This window comes from Crocuta crocuta, unplaced genomic scaffold (genome assembly GCF_008692635.1).
Source record: "Crocuta crocuta isolate KB4526 unplaced genomic scaffold, BGI_CrCroc_1.0 scaffold23, whole genome shotgun sequence".
Classification (NCBI taxonomy): Eukaryota; Metazoa; Chordata; class Mammalia; order Carnivora; family Hyaenidae; genus Crocuta; species Crocuta crocuta.
Genome location: NW_027529439.1, coordinates 13,891 through 36,657, shown reverse-complemented (window position 1 = coordinate 36,657; position 22,767 = coordinate 13,891). Strand labels below are relative to the sequence as shown.

Genomic DNA, 22,767 nt, shown 5'->3' with positions numbered 1-22,767 from the left:
AACAGGCTCCAGGATCTGAGCTGGCAGTCAGCACAGAGCCCGATGCGGGGCTCGAACCCACGAACCGCGAGATCATGACCCAAGCGAAAGTCGGACGCTTAACTGACTAAGCCACCCAGGCGCCCCTCATCTGTTTTGTTTCTTAAATTCCACATTTGAGTGAAGTCATATGATATTTATCTTTCTGACTGACTTTTTTCACTTAGCATAATACATTCCAGCTCCATCCATGTTGTTGCAAGTAGTAAGACTTCATTCCTTTTGATTCCTGAATAATATTCCAGTGTGTGTGTGTGTGTGTGTGTGTGTGTGTGTGTGTGTACACATTTGGGCTCTTTCCATAATTTGGCTATTGTTGATAGTGCTGCTATAAACATTGAGGCACATATGCCCCTTTGAATCAGCATTTTTCTATTCTTTAGATAAATATCTAGTAGTACAATTGCTGGGTTTGTAGGGTAGTTCTATTTTTAATTTTTTGAGGAACCTCCCTATTGTTGTCCAGAGTGGCTGTACCAGTTTGCATTCCCATCAGGCAGTGCAAAAGTGTTCCTATTTCTCTGCATCCTCACCAGTATCTGTTGTTTTCCTGATTTGTTCATTTTAGCAATTCTGACAGGTGTGAGTTGGTACCTCATTGTGGTTTTGATTTGTATTTCCCTGATGAGTGATGTTGAGCATCTTTTCATGTGTCTGTTTGCCATAAGGGTGTCTTTCTATTCATGTCTTCTGCCCATTTCTTCACTGGATTAATTGCTTTTGGGTGTTGAGTTTGATATGTTCTTTATTTTTTTAATTAAAAATTTTTTTTTCAGTTTACTTATTCATTTTGAGAGAGACAGTGACTGAGCAAGTGAGGGGCAGAGAGAGAGGAAGAGGGAATCCCAAACAGACTCCTCACTGTCAGCTTTGAGCCTGATGTGGGGCTCAAACTCATAAAATGTGAGATCATGACCTGAGCCAAAACTGAGAGTTGGATGCTTAACTGACTGAGCCACTTAGGCGCCCCTATTTTGATATATTCTTTATACATTTTGGGAACTAACCATTTATCTGATACATCATTTGCAAATACTTCTCCCATTCCATCCGCTGCCTTTTTGTTTTGTTAGTTATGTCCTTTGCTGTGCAGAAGACTTTTATCTTGATGAGGTCTGAGTAGTTCATTTTTTTGTTTGTTTGTTTCCCTTGCCTCTGGAGACATGTCTAGTAAGAAGTTGCTGTGGCCAAGGTCAAAGAGATTGTTGCCTGTTTTCTCCTCTAGGATTTTGATGGTTTCCTATTCTACATTTCGATCTTTCATCCATTTTGAGTTTATTTTTGTGTATGATGTAAGAAAGTGGTCCAGTTCATTTGTCTGCATGTCACTGTCCAGTTTTCCCAGCACTGTTTGCTGAAGAGTCTGTCTTTTTTCCACTTGATATTCTTTCCTGCTTTGTTGAAGATTAGTTGGCCATACATTTGTGGATCTATCTCTGGGTTCTCTATTCTGTTCCATTGATCTGAGTGTCTGTTTTTGTGCCAGTACCATGATGTCTTGATGATTGCAGTTCTGTAACACAGCTTGAAGTCTGGGATTGTGATGCCTCCAGCTTTGGTTTTTTCAACATTACTTTGGCTACTTGAGGTCTTTTCTGGTTCCATACAAATTTTAGGATTGTTTCTTCTAGCATTGTGAAGAATGCTGGTGTTGTTTTGATAGGGATTGCATTGAATATGCAGTTTGCTTTGGGTAGTATGCACATTTTAACAGTATTTGTTCTTCCAAACCATGAGCATGAAATGTTTTGTTTTGTTTTTTTCCATTTCTTTGTGTCCTCTTCATTTTCTTTCATAAGCTTTCTATAACTTTCAGTGTACAGGTCTTTTTCCTCTTTGGTTAGATTTATTTCTAGATATTTTATGGTTTTTGGTGCAATTGTAAATGGGACTGATTTCTTGATTTCTCTTTCTGCTGCTTCATTATTGGTGTATAGAAATGCAACTGATTTCTGTACATTAATTTTATACCCTGTGACATTGCTGAATTCATGGATCGGTTCTAGCAGTTTTCTGAGAGTCTTTCAGGTTTTTTGCGTACAGTATCATGTTATCTGTGAAGACTGATAGTTTGACTTCTTCCTTACTGATTTGGATGCCTTTTATTTCTTTCTGTTGTCTGATTGCTAAGTCTAGGCCTCCCAACACTTTTATTGAACAACAGTGGTGAGAGTGTACATTCCTGTCATGTTCCTAACCTTAGGAGGAAAGCTCTGTTTTCCCCTATTGAGGATGGTATTAGCTGTGGGTCTTTTGTATATGAACTTTATGATCTTGAAGTATGATCCCTCTGTCTCTACTTTCACGAGGGTATTTATCAAGAAAGGATGCTGTATTTTGTCAAATGCATTTTCTGTATCTATAGAGAGGATCATGTGATTCTTATCCTTTCTTTTATTAATGTGCTGTATCACATTCATTTTTTAGTGGATCTTGAACCAGTCCTGCAGCCCAGGAATAAACCCTACTTGATTGTGATGAATAATTCTTTTAATGTATTATTGGATTTGGTTTGCTAGTATCTTGGTTTTGCATCCATGTTCATCAGGGAAATTCGTCAGTAGTTCTCTCTTTTTGTGGAGTCTTTGTCTCGTTTTGAAATCAGTGTAATGCTGGCCTCTAGAATGAGTTTGGAAGTTCTCCTTCCACCTCTTTTTTTTGGAGCAGCTTCAAGAGAATAAATGGTAGAATCAATGTTCTTTAAATGTCTGTTAGAATTCCCCTGGAAAGCCATCCAGTCCTGGACTCTTGTTTGTTGGATTCAATTTCTTTACTTGGTATGGGTCTGTTCAAATGTTCTATTTTTTCCTTTTTCAGTTTTGGTAATTTATATGTTTCTAGGAATTTGCCCATTTTTTCCAGATTGCCCAATTTGTTGGCATATAATTGTGCATAATATTCTCTTATTAATGTTTGTACCTCTGCAGTGTTAGTTGTGAGCTCTCCTCTTTCATTTATGATTTACTTGGGTCCTTTTTCTTTTTGATAAATCTAGCTATGGGTTTATCAGTTTTGTTAATTCTTTAAAAGAACTAGCTCCTGGTTTCATTGATCTGTTCTATTGGTTTTTTTATTTTGAGATCATGGATTTCTGCTCTAATCTTTATTATTTCTCTTCTGCTAGTTTTGGGTTTTATTTGCTCTTCTTTATCCATCTCCTTTAGGTGTGAGGTTAGGTTGTGTATTTGAGACATTTTTTTCCATCTTTAGGAAGGTCTGGATTAGTACATACTTCCCTCTTAATTTTGTTATATACTTCCCTCTCGGGTTTTTTTTTTTCCTGTTTTTTAATGGTAAAATACAAATAACAGAGTTTGCCATCTTAACCATTTTAGTGCACAATTCAGTAGTAGTAAATATGTGCATAGTGTTCAACAGCTATCCACACCATCCATCCTCATAACCCTCATCCTGTAATACTGAAACTCTGTGCCCATTAATTAATTGTACATCTGGTTTTTAAATGTGATACTTGTCTAATATCTAAGGGGATGTAAATTTTATAGGGTAAAACCAAAATTTTTCCTTCTCTGCAGAACACTGCATTATAGGACACGCACATAGTTGAAGATCAATAAATATTTGTGGGATGAGTGAAGGACCATTTTGACTCCATTTTAACTCACCTTATTACAAGCATTTGGAAGAGTAGTTCCTTTTAAAATAAAAAAACATGATAAAAGACCATAATCTTCTGAACCATAATGTTTAGATTTGTCTTTTATCCTAGCACGATAAAGGAATTCCAGAAGGTGAATTAACACCGTGTCCTTTGAAAATAATGGAGATTAATCAGTGTGCAAAAATGTAAAATACCAAACTGTTAAATGCGGATATTCTGATCTTAATTAGTTCACTTTGGCTTTTTTCTTTTAACATAATAAAAGCTCTGATGTGGAGGCAGGTACTATTTGATTACATTAACTGCATTATTACATAAATGGGCAAAAACAAACATGGAAATCCTTTCTTTGTTGGCTTTGAAAATGTTATTTATGCTAAAATATACACCTTTGTTCTTTTCTTTTTCTTTATTTTTAATGTTCTTTTTTTCTTTAAATGTTCTTACCAGGAATGAAGTGAAGTCAGGTGGACAAAGTGATTTGATACCAACCATCAAATTTCGACACTGTTCCTTGTTAAGAAATCGACGCTGTACCGTAGCATACCTGTAAGCTTCTCAGTTTTTGCTTGGGGTAGCAGGGAACAATGGAGGGCTTTGCATGTGGTTTCCTAATTAACCATTTTGAATGTATAACAAATTCTTAGATTTGTTTTTCCTGTGTAAGCATTCTAAATACTTGTCTTTTTTCCATTATTTGTTTTATCATGAAAAATGCAGTATTCATAAAACTAGGGAGAATATTATGAGCTTACCCCTTGGGAGCCATCATCTAGGTTTAACAGTTTTTAACATTTTTCCATATCTGCTTCATCTTGTTTTATTTATGCTAAATTAATCTAGAACATCATGGCATTTTACCACTAAATATTTTAGTATCCATCTCTAAGAAATAAGGTCTTTTTTGGAACTTTTTTTACCTGACCACTGTGCCTTTCTGAAACATTGAGAAATGAAGAAGACTTCACCACACCTATCCTGTCCATATTTGTGTATCCCTATGGTCCCAAAGTTGTCTTCTTACACTTATGTGGTCTCATATCTTCTTCTTGTCCTAGGTATGATCGACTGCTTCGGATCAGAGCACTCAGGTGGGAGTATGGCAGCATCTTGCCAAATGCTTTACGATTTCACATGTCTGCTGAAGAAGTGAGTTAGCACTGTTGTTCACGTTTCTGAGTCTGGAAGATGCTGGATCTGGCATTGTCCTGTGATATTACAGTATTTCTCTTTGTGTTTAACATCTGGTTTTCAGCAGTTTTTAGCTTGTATTTATTTGGTATATACTGTGATGAGAATGGTGGGAGTAATTCTAAATGCTATGTGGAAACCTCTGTTATTGACAAAGTAAAAGGTCCCATTATGTTACTTATTAGTGATACATCAGTAGGATTAAAAAACTGGCATTTTTATTTAGGTGTGTGCATGCATGTGTACCACATGCACATGCACTTTCCTGGTCAACATGAATACTCTTTATTTGTCCAGTCACTAAGACACAGAGCTAGCCCAGCATTTAAGGACATGGGACTAGAGTCAAGTAAACTTGAGTCCAGACATTGTCTCTCTCACTGTCTAATCTTGGACAAGTTAACTTGAGTTTTCTGTATGCCTGAATTCCCTCATTTACAAAATGAAGATGATATACCTTTAGCAGGTTTGCAGTGGCTTTTGACACTAACTGCACAGAGTTAGCCTGAATATGACAGTCTAAGACTGCCCTTTGCAGACACTTGCCACAGGTTTTGGGTGTTTTGAGGGCCACCCTCCCATCTGACTAACTGGCTACAAATTCAGAGTTCCTACTGTCTCCTTTGGTTTGGGACTTTGAATCTCTTGATGTCAGTACAACTTCCAGAGAGGAGAGGGGAGTTAAGAGATGGAGCTCTGTCACATGGGTAGTAATTCAAGCAATGGTGCTTATGTAATGAAACCCCAGTAAAAATTCTGGACACCAAAGCTTGTATGAGCCTCCCTGGTTGATAGTGCTTTGTGTGTACTGTTACACATCATTGTGCCAGGAGTGTGATGTGTCATGATTCTGTAGGGATAGGACACTAGAGCTTCAAGTTTGCTCACTCTGAGGGAGTAAGAATGTCCTGTCCTCTTCAAGGTCCTTCTAGCTGGACTGAGTCAAATTAACTTGAGACAGATTAACAAGAGAAAATCAAATTTAACTTCATAAATGCAGGGAATCCACACAGACATGGAAATTCCAAAGACAGGCAAAATGAGGTTATATGTGTGTGTGTGTTTTTTAAAGTAAGGTCTGTGCCTAGTGTGGGTCTTGAACTCAAGACTTTGAGATCAAGAGTCACATGCTCTACTGGTTGAGCCAACCAGGCATCACAAGGGTTAGGGGTTTAGGACTTCAAAGGTAAAGAATGTAATCCTCAGGAAGAATGAAAAAGAACAGATGTTTAGTAAACAGATTTTAGTTGGGCCCACAGAAACAATGAGACAAAGAGAGGACTTGCATCAAAATGTCCTTCCTAAGTTCTTCCTTGTCTACCGTACCTTGTTCACAGCATAAGATAGTTGTCTGTGGTGATAGCTCTCTTCCTAGAGCAGGTCCTCTATCCAGACTTTTTTTAAGGTGGTTGTAGGGGAGGTAAAGAGCTTTTCCTGAATCTGCTGGGTTTTTGTGTTTTTTTTTTTGAAAAAAAATTTTTAATGTTTATTTTTGAGAGAGAGACAGAGCATGAACAAGGGAGGGGTAGAGAGAGTGGGAAACACGGAATCCAAAGCAGGCTCCAGGCTCTGAGCTGTCAGCATAGAGCCCAGTGTGGGGCTTGAACTCAGGAACTGTGAGATCATGACCTGAGCTGAAGTCCAGACTCTTAACCAACTAAGCCACCCAGGCACCCCTGAATCTGCTGGGTTTTAGTTGCTTTTTAACTCAAAATAGTCTTCATGCCAAAGTGGCCCATTTTAGGGTGACCTACCCTTGGCCCCTGTAGTACCCTCCCAGAAATCACTCTGTTTTCTTCCTTTGGCTGGTTCTGATTGTTATCCCTTCAGCTGTGGTAAAATTGTGATTATAAGTGTAGTGCTTGTGATTATAAGTGTAGTGCTTTCTATAGTTTTGTGAGTCATTCAGGTGCATTACTGAACCTGAGGGTGCATGCATGGGTACACACACACGCATACACACACACACACACACACACACACATACACACACACACTTTCTAATAAGGGTTATGAAGCTGTTTATGTACTCTCTTCAGAGCTGTATTGTTTTACCTTTCACAAGGACATCTACAGTAGTGGCATTGAATTTTGTATATAATGTTAAAAGTCAGCTTTCATTTTGAATATAGATACTGAGATGACCCAGCACCATGTAATTGGAAAGGAGGATCTCCTTTCCCCATTGCTCTGTGCATGGTACCACTTTTTTCATAAAGTGAGTGTCAGAATATCTGGGGATTTGGGACAGGAGACTTTTCTCTTGTGTTCTTTTAATCTATTTGTCCTTACACGAATTCTGTATTTAACTTTATAATAAGTCTTGAGCAAGCATTCCCATCTTGTTCTTCTTTTTCAAATGTCTCAACTGTTTTGGACCCTTTGAATTTCCATGTAAATTTTAGATTCAATTTGTCAGGTTCTGTTTTTTTAATGAGATTTTGATTGAGAATGAATTAAATACATAAATGAGTTGATTTTATAATACTGAATCGTGAATGTGGTAATCCCTCCATATATTTAGGTCTTTAATATGTTTTAACAATGAAAAAATTAACAGATTTACTGAGGTATAATTTACATACCATAAAGTTTACTCTTTTAAAGTATACAATTCAATGTTTCTTAGTATATTCAGAGTTGTGCATCTACTATCACCATCTAATTCCAGGACATTTTCATTACCCCCAAAAGAAACTGTGTATCCATTATTTCATGTCCTCTCCCCTCTTCCCAGCCCCTGGAGATTACTAATCTTTCTCTATAGATTTGCNACACACACACACACACACACAACACACACACACACACACACACACATACACACACACACTTTCTAATAAGGGTTATGAAGCTGTTTATGTACTCTCTTCAGAGCTGTATTGTTTTACCTTTCACAAGGACATCTACAGTAGTGGCATTGAATTTTGTATATAATGTTAAAAGTCAGCTTTCATTTTGAATATAGATACTGAGATGACCCAGCACCATGTAATTGGAAAGGAGGATCTCCTTTCCCCATTGCTCTGTGCATGGTACCACTTTTTTCATAAAGTGAGTGTCAGAATATCTGGGGATTTGGGACAGGAGACTTTTCTCTTGTGTTCTTTTAATCTATTTGTCCTTACACGAATTCTGTATTTAACTTTATAATAAGTCTTGAGCAAGCATTCCCATCTTGTTCTTCTTTTTCAAATGTCTCAACTGTTTTGGACCCTTTGAATTTCCATGTAAATTTTAGATTCAATTTGTCAGGTTCTGTTTTTTTAATGAGATTTTGATTGAGAATGAATTAAATACATAAATGAGTTGATTTTATAATACTGAATCGTGAATGTGGTAATCCCTCCATATATTTAGGTCTTTAATATGTTTTAACAATGAAAAAATTAACAGATTTACTGAGGTATAATTTACATACCATAAAGTTTACTCTTTTAAAGTATACAATTCAATGTTTCTTAGTATATTCAGAGTTGTGCATCTACTATCACCATCTAATTCCAGGACATTTTCATTACCCCCAAAAGAAACTGTGTATCCATTATTTCATGTCCTCTCCCCTCTTCCCAGCCCCTGGAGATTACTAATCTTTCTCTATAGATTTGCCTACTATGGACTTTTCATATAAGTGGAATCATGTAATAGGTGGCCTTTTGTGCCTTTCAGTTAGCACGTTTTTAAGGTTATCTGTGTGCTGACACTATCAGAACTCTGATGTATGGCTGCGTAATATCCTGTTGTGCAGATATACATATCTACTCATCAGTGATAGACACTTGGGTATTTTTCTCAGCAGGGTTTTATAGTTTTCAGAAAAACCATCAATGCAGTTTGGAGAGATCATATTTCTGAAATGGTATATTTTTCATGGTTCTGCTTCTGGTAGAATGTTCCTTAGGTCTGTGATTAAGTATGCTGGCATATAAGTTCTGTGAGAAAGGAGATTTTTGTTCATTTTGTTAAATGATCCATCCTAAATACCCAGAACAGGGCCTGGTTCACAGCAGGCAGTCAGTAATACTTGTATTTTAAATAATGAATTGTCACTAATGATCCACGTGGGGAAATGTGCTATTTATAAAAGGATGAACAGACAGTTTTTGCAGGTTTCTTTTCTTATAAATTTGTCAAATGACCATCTCTATGTTTGCAGATGGAGTGGTTCAATCATTATAAAAAGTCTCTTGCCATTTATATGAGGTCACTGGGAGGAGATGGAGGTTTGGACATCACACAAGATATGAAACCTCCAAAAAGCCTATATATAGAAGTAAGTATACCTTTTAAAATGGATTTTTCTTATGCTGAGGCATAGGAGCACATGAACCCCAATGTTCATAGCAGCACTCTCCACAATAGCTAAAACATGGAAAGAGCCTAAGTGTCCATCAACGGATGAATGGATCAAGAAGATGTGGTTTATCTATACCATGGAATACTACATGGCAATGAGAAACAATGAAATCTGGCCATGTGTAGCAACATGGATGGACCTTGAGGGTGTTATGCTGAGCGAAATAAGTCAGGCACAGAAGGACAAATATCATATGTTTGCACGTATAGGAGGATTAGGAGGAACTTGACGGAGGAACAAGGGGGAGAAGAAGGGCAGAAATGGTGGGGGAAAGGGAGAGAGGCAAACCATGAGAGACTCTTGAATGCTGACAAAAACTGAGGACTGATGGATGTGGGGGGGAGGGGGGATGGGCATGGAGGAGGACACTTGTGGGGATGAGCACTGAGTGTTATGTGGAAACTAATTTGACAAACTATTTGTAAAAAAAAAAATAAAAATAAAATAAAATGGATTTTTCTTTAATGAGTAGATTATGCTGACTTTTATCTAAGAAGAGGGGTGTATATAAATATTTATTAATTTAAATGAAAACAGAAGGGAAACCAAACCAAAAATGTTACCTGTAGGGGGATGGTGGAAATACAGTAGAATAGTGAAAACTTTCTGAACATACCTATTTTCAGAATGTTAACTTTGGAAACATATAAATGTTTTACATATTAAAAAATTAAAGTAGAAAACCAACCTACAGATTTTGAAAACAGAACAAAACAAATGAACCTGTGTTTCAAGTTGGTAGATTAGTCAAACAGGAATATTTTAGTGTTTTTTAAAAGTTTATTTATTTTGAGAGAGAGTCTTTAGCAGGCTCCATACCTGCCAGCACAGAGCCCAATGCAGGACTCAATCTCATGAACTGTGAGATCATGACCTGAACCAAAATCAAGAGTCAGACACTTAACTGATTATCTCAGTCACCCAGGCACTCCCCCAGTGTATGTGTTCTAAGGATGAAAAGAATTACAGGAGTGCCTGGGTGGCTCAATCAGTTATGCTTTGGACTTTGGCTCAGGTCATGATCTCACAGTTCACAAGTTTGAGCTCTGCATTGGTTCTGTGCTGTTAGCTTCTGATATTCTGTCTTCCTCTCTCTGTCCCTTTCCTGCATGGTGCATGCAAGTGCATGTGCATTTTCTCTCTCTCTCTCAAAAATAAACATTAAAAAAAAAAGATGAAAGCATTAAAAAAATTTTTAGAACCATTATTTTTATTTTANACCCAGGCGCCCCTAGAACCATTATTTTTTAAAAAACTGGGGCACCTGGGTGACTCAGTCAGTTAAGCATCCAACTTCAGCTCAGTTCATGATCTCATGGTTCATGGGTTCAAGCCCCCTGTTGGGCTCTCTGCTGATAGCTCAGAGTCTGGAGCCTGCTTAGGATTCTGGGTCTCCCTCTCTCTCTTTGCCCCTCCCCTGCTTGTGCTGTGTCATTCTCTCTCTCTCTAAAATAAACATTAAAAAAAAGATGAAAAGAATTACAAAGAAATTTTTATTAGTAATGCATTACTGTTCTTTTGAAACAGTTTATATATTGACATAACCAAGCAAAAAAGTAATGGCACCAATAGCTAAAATTTTCTTTTTTCTTTTCTTTTATTATTTTCTTTCCTTTTTATTTTTTTAATATAATTTATTGTCAAGTTAACATACAGTGTATACAGTGTGCTCTTGGTTTCGAGGATAATAAATTCCCATGATGCATTGCTTACATACAACACCGAGTGTTTTTCCCAGCTCATGCCCTCCTCAATGCCCATTACCCATTTTCCCTCTCCTCCACCTCCCTCCTTCAAACCCTCAGTTTGTTCTCTGTATTTAAGAGTCTCTTACGGTTTGCCTCCCTCTCTGAAACTATTTTTCCCCCATGGTCTTCTGGTAAATTTTTCAGGTTCCACATATGAGTGAAAACATACATCTGTCTTTCTCTGATTGACTTATTTCACTTAGCATAATACCATTCAGTTCCATCCACATTGATGCAAATGGCAGGATTTTATTCTTTCTCATTGCCAAGTAGTATTCCGTTATATATGTAAACTACATCTTCTATCAATTGATGGACATATGGACATTTGAGCTTTTTCCATAATTTGGCTTTTGTCGAAAGCACTGCTGTAAACATTGGGATACATGTTTCCCTATGAATCAGCACTCCTGTATCCTTTGGATAATCCTAGTTAGTGCGATTGCTGGGTTATAGGATAGTTCTATTTTTAATTTTTTGAGGAACCTCCATACTGTTTTCCAGAAAGCTATACTAGTTTGCATTCCCACCAACAATACAAGAGGGTTCCCATTTCTCCACATCCTTGCCAGCATCTGTTGTTTCCTGAATTGTTAATTTTAGCCACTCTGACTGGTGTGAGGTGGTATCTCAGTGTGGTTTTGATTTTGACCATCACCTAGATGATCAGTTATGTTTCCCTGATATTGAGTGATGTTGAGCATCTATTCATGTGTCTGTTAGACATCTGGAATGATGTCTAAGCTTTTCTTCTTTGGAAAAATGTCTATTCATGTCTTTTGCCCATTTCTTCACTGGGTTGTTTATTTCTCAGGCGTTGAGTTTGGTTAAGTTCTTATAGATTTTGGATAATAACCCTTTATCTGATATGTCATTTGCAAGTACCTTCTCCCATTTTGTTGGTTGCCTTTTAGCTTTGTTGATTGTTTCCTTTGTGGTGCAGAAGCTTTTTATCTTGATGTTGTCCCAATAGTTCAATTTTGCTTTTATTTCAACCTTGCATTCGGAGACGTGTTGAGCAAGAAATTGCTGCAGCTGAGGTCAAAGAGAAGATTTTCAAAATAAGAAAAAAGAGAAACAAATATTAAAATGAAAAAATTAAGTGAAAATTTTGTATTGCCAAACTGGGGTTTGAAATATCAGCATGGACTCATTTTGAATTATCTCTGTTTTTAAAAAAGTGTTTCTTAGGTCTGTGCACTGGAAAGACCTAAAAACAACAACCAACCCAGTGCAATGAACATCTAAATTCTGGAGTTTAAGTGCCGTTTCCCACTAAAGGAAACCAGACTTAATGGGGGGAGGTGCAGGGTGGGAGGAAGGCAGGAAAGGCTAATTCCAGGGTCTTACATAAAAGCACAAGCTGCACATGGAATACCTTGTCTTCATAGAAAGCAGAGTGTATCAAGGATTCCAAGGGGAGTGCTAAAACCATGGGAGCCAATTTAAAGGTGCTCTCATTGGCCAAAGAAGGAATAATCTGAGCCTCAAAATTACTAACTTCAGTGAATTGCATCACATCAGTTATGTTAGAAGCATGAATGCATAATGATATCAAATAACAATAACAGTAATTTAAAAAATAACATCTTTTTGTTCCCCTTTAGAGAATATGAGGGATTCAGCTCATTTTGAAAAGTGGTAAATAGGGGCATCTGGGTGGTTCAGTAGGTTAACCTTCTGACTTTGCCTCAGGTCGTGATCTCACGGTTGTGTGTTTAAGCCCCGTGTCAGGCTCTGTGCTGACAGCTCAGAGCCTGGAGCCTGCTTCAAATTCTGTGTCTCCCTCTCTCTCTGCCCCTACCCAGCTCACTCTCTTTCTTTCTCTCAAATAAATATTTTTTTCAAAATTAAAAAAAAGTGGTAAATAAAAGAATGGGATCAACCATCTCTGTCATCTATCAGTCTGTCAGCCTTTACTGTACAAGTTCTGCCTCAGGGTAGCCAAATCACCAAATTGTTTACAAGGGAAGTTTCTTCCTTCCTTCCTTCCTTCCTTCCTTCCTTCTTTCCTTCCTTTTTTTTTTTTTTAAGATTTTATTTTTTAAGTAATCACTACACCCAGAGTGCCTGGGTGGCTCAGTCAGTTAAGTGTCCAACTTCAGCTCAGGTCATGATCTCATGGTTTGTGAGTTCAAGCCCCGCTTTGGTCTCTGTGCTAACAGCCCAGTACCTGGAGCCTGCTTTGGATTTTGTGTTTCTCTTTCTTTCTTCCTCTCCTCTGCTCATGCTCTGTCTCAAAAATAAACAAACATTTTTTAAAAATTAAATTAAAAAAAAATCTCAGTACCCAACATGGAGCTCAAACTTAAACCCCAAGATCGAGAGTTATATGTTCTACCAAGTAAGCCACCCAGGTAGCCTGGGGAATTTCTTCTTCATAGAATTCTGGCTAATAAATACAGCAGAAGTAAAAGAACTACATTAATGCCATTTTGTAGCCCTAATGTGTGGAGGCAAATACCTTCTAAAAACTGGTAGGTGAAAAGCTAGTAGAGATGATAATGATGAATATGGATGAATATAGGTAATACCTACACCCACTGATCAATCTTAACATCCAGGAAGGAACAGCCAGATGTTTTGTGCTTTGTGAGGTCTTACAAGAAATGCTTAATAACATCATTTGCCGGAAAATCAAATCTGATCTAATCCAACCTCTACACCTAACTTCCAGTTTAGAGGAAATTCAGGGACAGAAGAACATGTTAAGTGACCCCACAAGGATCCACAACAAAATCTAGCTTTTGGGAAATTACTAAACAAACTACCCAGTTACTTTAACAAATAAATTGCCAGGAGGAGGAAGGAAAAGGGGAAGAACTGTATAGATTAAAAGACGTGGAGATGTGAAATGTGTAGCTCTTGTTGGATTCTGATTTGAACATGGCAGCTTTTAAAAAAGTTCATGAGTCAAATGGGGAAATTTGGATACAAACTGGGTATTTCATGATACGAAAATTATTAATGAGCACCTAGATGGATCAGTTGATTAAGCATCTGACTCTTGATCTTGGTTCAGGTCATGATCTCACTCTTGGTGGGAATGAGCCCCTTGTCAGGGATTTGAGCTGACAGTGGGGAGCCTGCTTAGCATTCTCTCTCTCCCTCTCTCTGCCCCTCCTCCACTTCAGGCATGCATATGTGTGCCTGTGCTCTTTCTCTCAAAATAAATAAGTACACATTTTTAAAAAATTTTTAATAAGATGTGATAATGATATTCAGATTTTTTAAAAAAAGAATCTTACACCTGAAACCAATACAACACTGTATGTTAACTGGAACTAAAATTAAAACAAAAAAATTTTCAGTGAAACCAAAAGCTGATTCTTTGTGAACAAGAATAAAATTAATAAACCTCTAAAAATTATAAACAAATAAAAATATTATTTTGTAGAAATAGATACTAAAATATTTATAGATGAAATGGTATCCAGGATTTGCTTCAAAGTAATCCAGAAGTAGGTGAGGGAACAGGTTTGGCCACATCTTGATAACTGTTGGTGTCAGTTGATGAAGTTTCATTATATTATTAGTCTTTTTACTTTTGAATATGTTAAGAGTTTTTCTATAATAAAAGTCTCCTTAAAGAACCAAAAGGGGGTAGTGGTGGTGGGGATTTTTCTTAAATAGTATTTCTTTTCTTTCTTTCTTTTTTTTTTTTTGCATTTAATTTAATTTAATTAATTTATTTATTTTATACAAATAGTTTATTGTCAGGTTGATTTCCATATAACACCCAAGCTTATCCCCACAAGTGCCCTCCTCCATGCCCATCTTNTACTCTTTCCCGCTTTGTCAAAGATTAGTTGGCTGTATACCTTTGGTGCACTTCTGAATTCTAAATTCTATTCCATTGGTCTGTATGTCTATATTTGTGCCAATACCATACTGTCTAGATGATGACAGCTTTGTAGTAGAGGCTAAAGTCTGGGATGGTGATACCTCCCGTTTTGGTTTTATTTTTCANAGACATTTATGATAGTTAGTTCTTCCTGATGGATGGACCCTGTAATTATTATGTAGTGCCGTTCTTTATCTCTTATTTTGTCTTTAATTAAAGTCCAGTTTGTCTGATATAAGTATAGCAACTCTGGCTTTCTTTTGATTTCCCGTAGCATGATATATATTTCTCCATCCCCTTACTTTTAATCTGAAGGTATCTTCTGTGTAAAATGAGTTTCTTGTAGACAGCATATAGATAGATTTTGTTTTTTTATCCATTCTGCAACCCTGTGTCTTTTGATTGGAGCATTCAGCCCATTTACATTCAGTGTTATTATTGAAATATGTGGGTTTAGAGTCATAGTGTCCTTTGTGGAGTTCATGCTTGTAGTGGTGTCTCTGGTGTCTTCGTTCCTTGCAATACTTCTCTCAGCGTCCCCCTCAGGATTTCTTGTAGGGCTGGCTTAGTGGTGACAAATTCTTTCAATTTCTGTTTATTTGGAAAGGTTNGAGCTCTCGAACTCTTCTTTCATGTTCCTGGATCAGTTTGTCTCTTTTTTTTGTCAGCTTCTTGTTTTTCTATAATGGTGTCTTCTAAATCACTTATTCTCCTTTCTGCCTCTTCAATCTGTGCATTGGAGGCCTCTAATTTATTATGTATCTCATTTATTGCATTTTTAAATTCTTCACGCCTATTTTTATTTTCCATTTTGTCTAGTTTCTTTGATGTCCCCTATGATTTTTTCAAGCCCGGCTATTAATTTTATGATTATTATTCTAAAATCTTGTTCAGTTATGCTGCTTATATCTGTTTTGAGCAGCTCATTAGCTTTCATTTCTTCTTGGAGTTTCTTTGGAGGAGAGGTCTTTCGTTTTGTCATTTTAGTTAGCTTTCTGAGTCTTGTTAGTTTTAAAGACTTGTTATGCTGTCTGCAGCTATGAGCGCAGTTGTATCCAAGAAAACTCTCTGACTATCCAAGGCCTATCCTTTCAGAGAGTGTTTTTTGAATGGTATCTCTTGGTCTCTCTTGTTGGTACCTTGGTTATTTTCTTTTCCTACTTGTAGTGGTTTTTGGGACTCTCTACCTTTTGTACTCTGGCTTGTTTCTTGAGGTAGCCGTGGAGAAGAAAACAGACAGACAAAACACACAGGGAGCAGGAGCACACAAATGCACAGACAAATTCAACTAACATGCAAACCGAGATGGAATACGAAAAAGTTAAGAGAAAAGACGAAGGAGGGAAGGCGAATAATAGGAAATTAAAAAATCCATAAAAAGGTCAAAAAGAAGAAAAGAAAAGGGAAAAAGAAGAAAACCGATGGACAAAGAACGGTTTAAAGCATATAACTGGATTTCCCAGCTGCAGATAAATAGCCGGGTGTATGTAGTGCTGGTTGAAGAGCATAGAGATAGAGAGTGACAAAGGGCGGGGATGAGGCAAAAATTGGAAGTAGAATGAACAGGCAGAAGGGATAAGGAGCTTTTTTCAAAGAGCTAAAGGGTGGGATATGGTTGGATAGGTGAGAGAAGGATGCTGGTGTTATCCAGAGAAACTATATAGTCTAATTACTCCTGAGAGAAAGAGATAGAGAATGTCGGTAGGTGTAGAATTTATATCTACAGAATGGACTATTTATGACTGTTTAAGCAAGCCGGTGACCAAAGTTATTCAGGTCAGTGTTCAGTGGAAAAAGGGTAAAAAAAAAAAAAAAAAAAAGAGGAGGAGTGCAGCTATCTAGCAGGGATGGTCATGGTGTGATCCAATGTGACAGGCGGGAGTTCTTCCTTAGGGTTGTGGTGAGGAGAGTGGTGGTGCACCAGTCGCTTCTTGAACCAAGTGCTGCACATTGCTTTTTTGGGTGTCTAAACTCCAGTGCTGGGTGGGTCGCGCTCTTTAAAGGGAGCCTGACTGAAATTGTGGTAGACACAGCCTTGCAATCCCCTCAGGGCAATTCCAAGCCTCTTGCCTAGCCCTGGGGGTGGAGCCAGAAGCTGCTGCTCCCGTTCTTCCAGGTCGGGCTGGTTAGCATGGGCGGGGGCTTGTCTGCAGGGCTCGTCCGGCCCTCTGGAGAGAGGGAAACCAGGTCCCTCTGTGTCTCACCACCCAAAACACGAACTCACAGGCAGATCTCCCAGTTTTAAGCCCTTTACCTACGCTCTAAAGTTCCAGCCAGCTTGGAGCGGGGATGTCCACACACGGCTCCTCCAGGAATCCAGCCGATCCGGGAGTACAAATGAACAAAGGAGTGGTGCCCGGGCGGCGCAGCTGCTCTGGGACAAGTTGGCGTGCGGGGATTTGGCGTGCCCAGTCCTGTGCCCCGAGCGGAGGTTTTTCTGTTTCCCAGTGGCAGACACCGTATCTTGAGTAGTTTCGGATCTCTCTTTTTCCCCTTCACTCCCCACAGAGCGGGGCATCACCTGGTCCCTCCAGTCTCCGATCCCTGCCTGATTTTATCTTCCCCAGTTCGCACTCACGTTAGAAGGCTTTCTCAGTGGATTCTGCATCCTTTTTCTCCCAATCTCTTGGGTTCTGTAATGTTACCTATGGCTTCAGATCTTTTCCGTGTGAGATATGGGGGCAAGTGCAATGCACAGAGCTCCCTACTTTGCCATCTTGCCCTCCCCGTGACCTCTTAAATAGTATTTCTTGAACTAAGTAAAATACCTTTGGGAGTCATGGTAGGATTCCAGAGGAATCAGGACATGAAATTACCTTGGGAAAGTAGAAGACTGGAACTTGCTGCTGGGGTTGGCTTCACTCACAGGAATGTGCGAACTCAGGATGACAAACTTTAGTCCTGAGCGCTCATGGGAGAGGTGAACTGCCCTCCTGTGTCCTGTGGCAGCTGAGAGCTGGAGTCAGTTGGTGATCTTGGCAATTGCAGATATGGTTTTCAAAAGGCTGCTTTCCCCTCCCACCTGCTGACCAGAGTCTCTCCTGGTTCTTAGGATGTGAGTCTGCATCTGCTCTTTCCTCGTGTGCTTCTACGTATTCCTGGGAAAGAATCTGCATACTGAAGGAGATGGGGAGAATCTCTTTAAAACAAATTTTGGAGACTTACCTATGTCCTATTCTCAGATATTGAGATTTTTGGGAAGAATCTATAAGATGCAAGTTGGAATCAACCTAAAACATTCTCTTTCTTTGTAGGAAGGTATTCTGGTTTTTCAGGATTTCAGAGGAAACACAGTACATGATGTTGTCTTCCCTCAGCAGCTCCCTGGGCTTTCTTGGTGGCAGCACAGACATACACATACATTTGGAGATCCTGCCATTCTTCCTCCCCATCCAAACAGGACAGTTGGCATCTCCAGAGGACCACAGTAAGGAATGCTAGACCCATGTACACAGAGAAGAAACAGACAGAAAACCTAGTATTTGTGCTGTGTGGGTATTTGTAAAGCTCCTGTTTACTTTATGACCACTACATGTTAAAAGTAATTTCGATAAAACATGGGTTTTTCTTTTCAGGTGCGGTGTCTAAAAGACTATGGAGAATTTGAAGTTGATGATGGTACTTCAGTCTTATTAAAAAAGAATAGCCAGGTATTTCTCATCTTGAGATACTTTAAATCTTATAAGAATATTGAATGATGGAAATGTTAGAATCACTAGCAAAATAAATGTTACCTTGTGATCATTTGTATCGTAAGCATTATGCTTAGTATAAGACACACTGTTTTGTCCATTTTCTGAATATAAAGACTTGAAGCAAATGTTGCATATACTAAAAAAAGGTTAATTAGATTTTTGCTTGTATTTAACACTAAGCATATTCCTGGGAAATTACCACAATGGAACTTATTTGGGTAAGTGGGCTTATTCTAGTTAAGGGCCTGTATAAATTGTTGTGATTTAGCTATTTTCTTTGAATTTATTAAAAAGGTGCTAAGCACTCACTTTCAGCTTGTACATCACCCTTTAAATCCTAGTTTTTTAACATGCAAAGGGTATATGGATCAAAAATTTCTAAGTATTTAACATAATCCTAACAGTTTAACAGGGAAAGACTGAAATTGTGAAGTTATAATTTAAGCTAAATTTTTTCTTACAAAGAATCTCAATATATTGTTTTCTTAGAAATCATCAAGTTCACAGGGCGCCTGGTGGCTCAGTCAGTTAAGCATCCGACTTTAACTCAGGTCATGATCTCACGGTTCGTGAGTTCAAGCCCTGCATTGGGTTCTGTGCTGACAGTTTAGAGCCTGGAGCCTGTTTTGGATTCTGTGTCTCCCTCTCTCTCTGCCCCTTCCCCACTCATTCTCTGTCTCTCTCTGTCTCAAAAATAAATAAACTATAAAAAAATTTTTTTAAAAAGAAATCAAGTTCACATTAGATGTATTTTCACTTTAGATGAATTTATAGTAGCTAGATTTATTTTTATCCCATCTTAATTGTAGTCACATTAGTGTAGGACAAAAAATGACCTAATAAAAACCACTCTTTCTTTCCTTCCCATTTTGTTTTCAGCCAGTTAGTATCCAGAGCCCTTAAGTCATTGATGTCTTTGTTATGCCCTGGAGCAAAGTAATGCTGAGTTAATGTGGTTCCCTTAGGGTGAGTTGCTTTATTTTACTAGTACCCTTGGATCTTGAAATAGTTTCCTAAAATAAAGGTTGAACATTTTAAAGACAGATTTTCAGGGGACCCTAAAATCTTTGGTTATTAGAGCAAAAATTTCCTTCCCAAGTATCCTCTTCAAAGTAGGATAGTAATGAATAGAAAGCAGATGCTCAAGAATTGCTCTCCTAAAAACCTGCCCTTCTGGAGGACCCAGCAGGAAGCTCTGATTCACAAGAACAAAGCTATCTTCATAAAGCAAGATAGGAGAAAACTTTATCTCCAACCCTGTCCTGTGTTTGAATTTCTTTCTCAAGCTCTATGGCTGATCTCCCCACCTCATGTGCTGAGACAGTGATTCCTCACTGGAGTGCCCAAGGGGTGCCAGGGTAGGTGGAAACCAGCTGAGTCCTTCCTCCTGTTCCTGCTAAACAATTGTCACTCTGTGTGGACCATGCAGAAGCCTTTCCCTTGAGATGCTTTTGACTTGTTTCTCAGCACTGCCCTACCCTTAGTTTAAAAAATGGAGAACAATTATGGTTGGGTTTTTTTTTTACCTACTATGTGTTTATATACTATAGTTGATATTAAAGGGATTTTTAAAATGTCCAACCACATCTAAAAGCAGTTTTCTACAGTTTTCTGCAGAATCTGGTATAGACTATCTATTAATAGGAAAATATATTTTTGCCATAATATCTATTTTTTTGAGAGAGAGTGCACACAGGGAGAGGGGGAGAGGGAGAATGAGAGAGAATATTAAATAAACAGCCTCCACAATCAGCACAGAGCCCAACTCTAGGCTAGATCCCACCACCCTGGGATCATGACCTGAGCTGGAATCAAGTCAGACATTCAACTGACTGAGCCACCCAGGCGCCCAGCATACATTTCTTTATCCTTGTGCATATGGCAAGCATTTTCTATTTGTCCAGAAATCAGAACCTCCTCCCCCTTTTTAAGTAGGGATTAGAATAACTTAAATGAACAACTCAATTTTTCCTCCTTTTTTTACATTTTACATTCTTAAGGCATTTCAAAACCTCATTTAACAGGTTAGACAACAGTGTGTCTTCAGCCCATGAGTCTTCCTGGCTAGTCAGGAGGGATTTATTTAGTCACAGGCCTCATGGTGGACCTGTGAGCTGGTGAGGTGCACAGGGCCACTGAACTGCATTGTGCACCTGGAATAATTTTGACAGTTCCTCCTGCTGCAGTTACATTTTTATTTCTTTATTTTGAGAGAGAGACAGAGAGAGCACATGACACGCTTGTGAGCAGGGGAGGGGCAGAGAGAGAGGATCTCAAGCAGGCTTATGCTGTCAGGTCAGAGTGGGGCTTGATCCCACAAACCGTGAGATCATGACCTGAGCCAAAATCCAGAGCTGGACACCCATGCACCCCTGCAGTTACTTTCTAAGAGTATTTGCTCTGTACTTTCTAATGCAGCATTTGTAGTTTTTACCCAAGTATGTCTGTCTCTTCATTGTGGTTTCTTTGGTCCCCTGCAAGCTTGGAAAGTTTTCCTGCCTTGTTTCTTGCACCTCCTCAGCCCGGACCTTAATAAACATTCCGTTTTAAGTCCCTGTGCTTTGAGGGAATCAGACAGGGAGGATCCTTTCTGCCCCACAAAGAGAGTGGTTTTCTTTCAGGAGGACACGGAGGGCAAGTGTTAGCTGGGTACCAAGGTCTTCACACACAGTGTGTGAACAGCACCCATGTTGTAGGTTATGATACTTTTAATCCTGTAGAATACAGGAGGAAAGCTGCCACTGCTATAACTAGAAGAATAATGTTCAAACTCAGTACTAGAGAAAGCTTAATGGGGAAGATGCTCCTTTTCCTGGTCTTACTAGCAAGCTGCTGTCACACTTGTAATCCACTGCTGCAGAATCTCACCCCTGGATTTTCTTTGCTTGAATCTCAAAATGATACTAAGCAAAATTCATACTGGAATGCAGAATTCTTTTTTTTTAAATTTGTTTATTTTTTACAAATAGTTTATTGTCTAGTTTCCACATAACACCCAGTGCTCATCCCCACTAGTGCCCTCCTCCATGCCCATCCCCCTCCCCCCCACATCCATTAGTCCTCAGTTTTTGTCAGCATTCAAGAGTCTCTCATGGTTTGCCTCTCTCCCTTTCCCCCACCATTTCCCCCCTTCTTCTCCCCCTTGGTCCTCAGTTAAGTTCCTCCTAATCCTCCTATACGTGCAAACATATGATATTTGTCCTCTGCCTGAGTTATTTCGCTCAGCATAACACCCTCAAGGTCCATCCATGTTTCTACACATGGCCAGATTTCATTGTTTCTCATTGCCATGTAGTATTCCATGGTATAGATAAACCACATCTTCTTGATCCATTCGTCTGTTGATGGACACTTAGGCTCTTTCCATGTTTTAGCTATTGTGGAGAGTGCTGCTATGAACATTGGGGTACATGTGCTCCTATTGGAATGCAGAATTCTTGAGTTAAATTTAACTCAAGCAAACTATGAATTTGTTTATAAAAATCAGAATTCAGTGTGGTTCTAATTGGCATCAATTTCAGTTGATAAAGGTAGCAAATATGTGTGTTTAGCTTTTAACTGCTTAGCTGTTTGAAAAATATGCAATCAAATTGCTGCTTTTTAATGATACAAAATGTAATTTTAAATTCTTTTCCAATCGTTTCTCTTTCTCTTCCCCTACTGTTTCCCCTCAGCACTTCTTACCTAGGTGGAAGTGTGAGCAGCTGGTCAGACAGGGCATCCTGGAGCACGTGCTGTCCTGACATTGGGCTGAGGCACTGCCAGGCTTTTCCCCGTGGTGTGAGGCAGAGCCAAGCCACGGAAAGTTCTTCACATCCTTCTTCACCCTCACCTCTTGGTTTAAAAAATTATAGACGTTCTTGAAGATAAACAGGAATATCTGGCTAAGGACTATGGTTTTTCTTTTGTACAGGATTCCTCCTCCTCTTTGTAATAAACTGTATCTATAATCCTAACATTCCTCTAGTTACTACAATGTGTTTTTTAATTTTTTTAATGAAAGTAAACGTTTGTTATATTTGAATTTATTTTTTTACACTAGTAGTAATGATTATTTTCAGTGAACATCTCTGATGTTGCCCATGGTATAGTACACTAAGTCATAAACTACAAATCCAAGGAAGGTAGTAATGCCTTTCCTAAGTTACAAAATTTTGGCAAATTCATACAGTATTCTCCTTAATAAAATAAAATTCTTTTTTGTTGTTATTGGAGTCATGTATTACTTTAGTGATAATTTTTACTCCAAAAATGTCATCTAAGTACCAAAA

General features: G+C 38.5%; 1 protein-coding gene across 3 annotated transcripts in view; it reads left to right on the top strand.

Annotated features, from left to right (window-relative positions):
• GINS1 (GINS complex subunit 1) overlaps nucleotides 1-22,710 on the top strand; it is a 27,872-nt gene extending 5,162 nt beyond the window's left edge. Inside the window, exons 3-8 of one of the 3 annotated variants that reach the window (XR_013334161.1) lie at nucleotides 4,112-4,210; nucleotides 4,720-4,810; nucleotides 9,009-9,125; nucleotides 18,377-18,451; nucleotides 19,376-19,462; nucleotides 22,171-22,251. Coding sequence is in view for 2 of the 3 variants with exons in the window: in XM_077760152.1 (XP_077616278.1) it covers nucleotides 4,112-4,210; nucleotides 4,720-4,810; nucleotides 9,009-9,125; nucleotides 18,377-18,451; nucleotides 22,171-22,239 (451 nt within the window). In the remaining variant the exon portion in view is untranslated. Of the gene's footprint in view, nucleotides 1-4,111; nucleotides 4,211-4,719; nucleotides 4,811-9,008; nucleotides 9,126-18,376; nucleotides 18,452-19,375; nucleotides 19,463-22,170 lie in introns of all 3 variants that reach the window. The other 2 variants (XM_077760152.1, XM_077760153.1) reach the window with 2 other exon arrangements.
• Nucleotides 22,711-22,767: the final 57 nt, after the last annotated feature.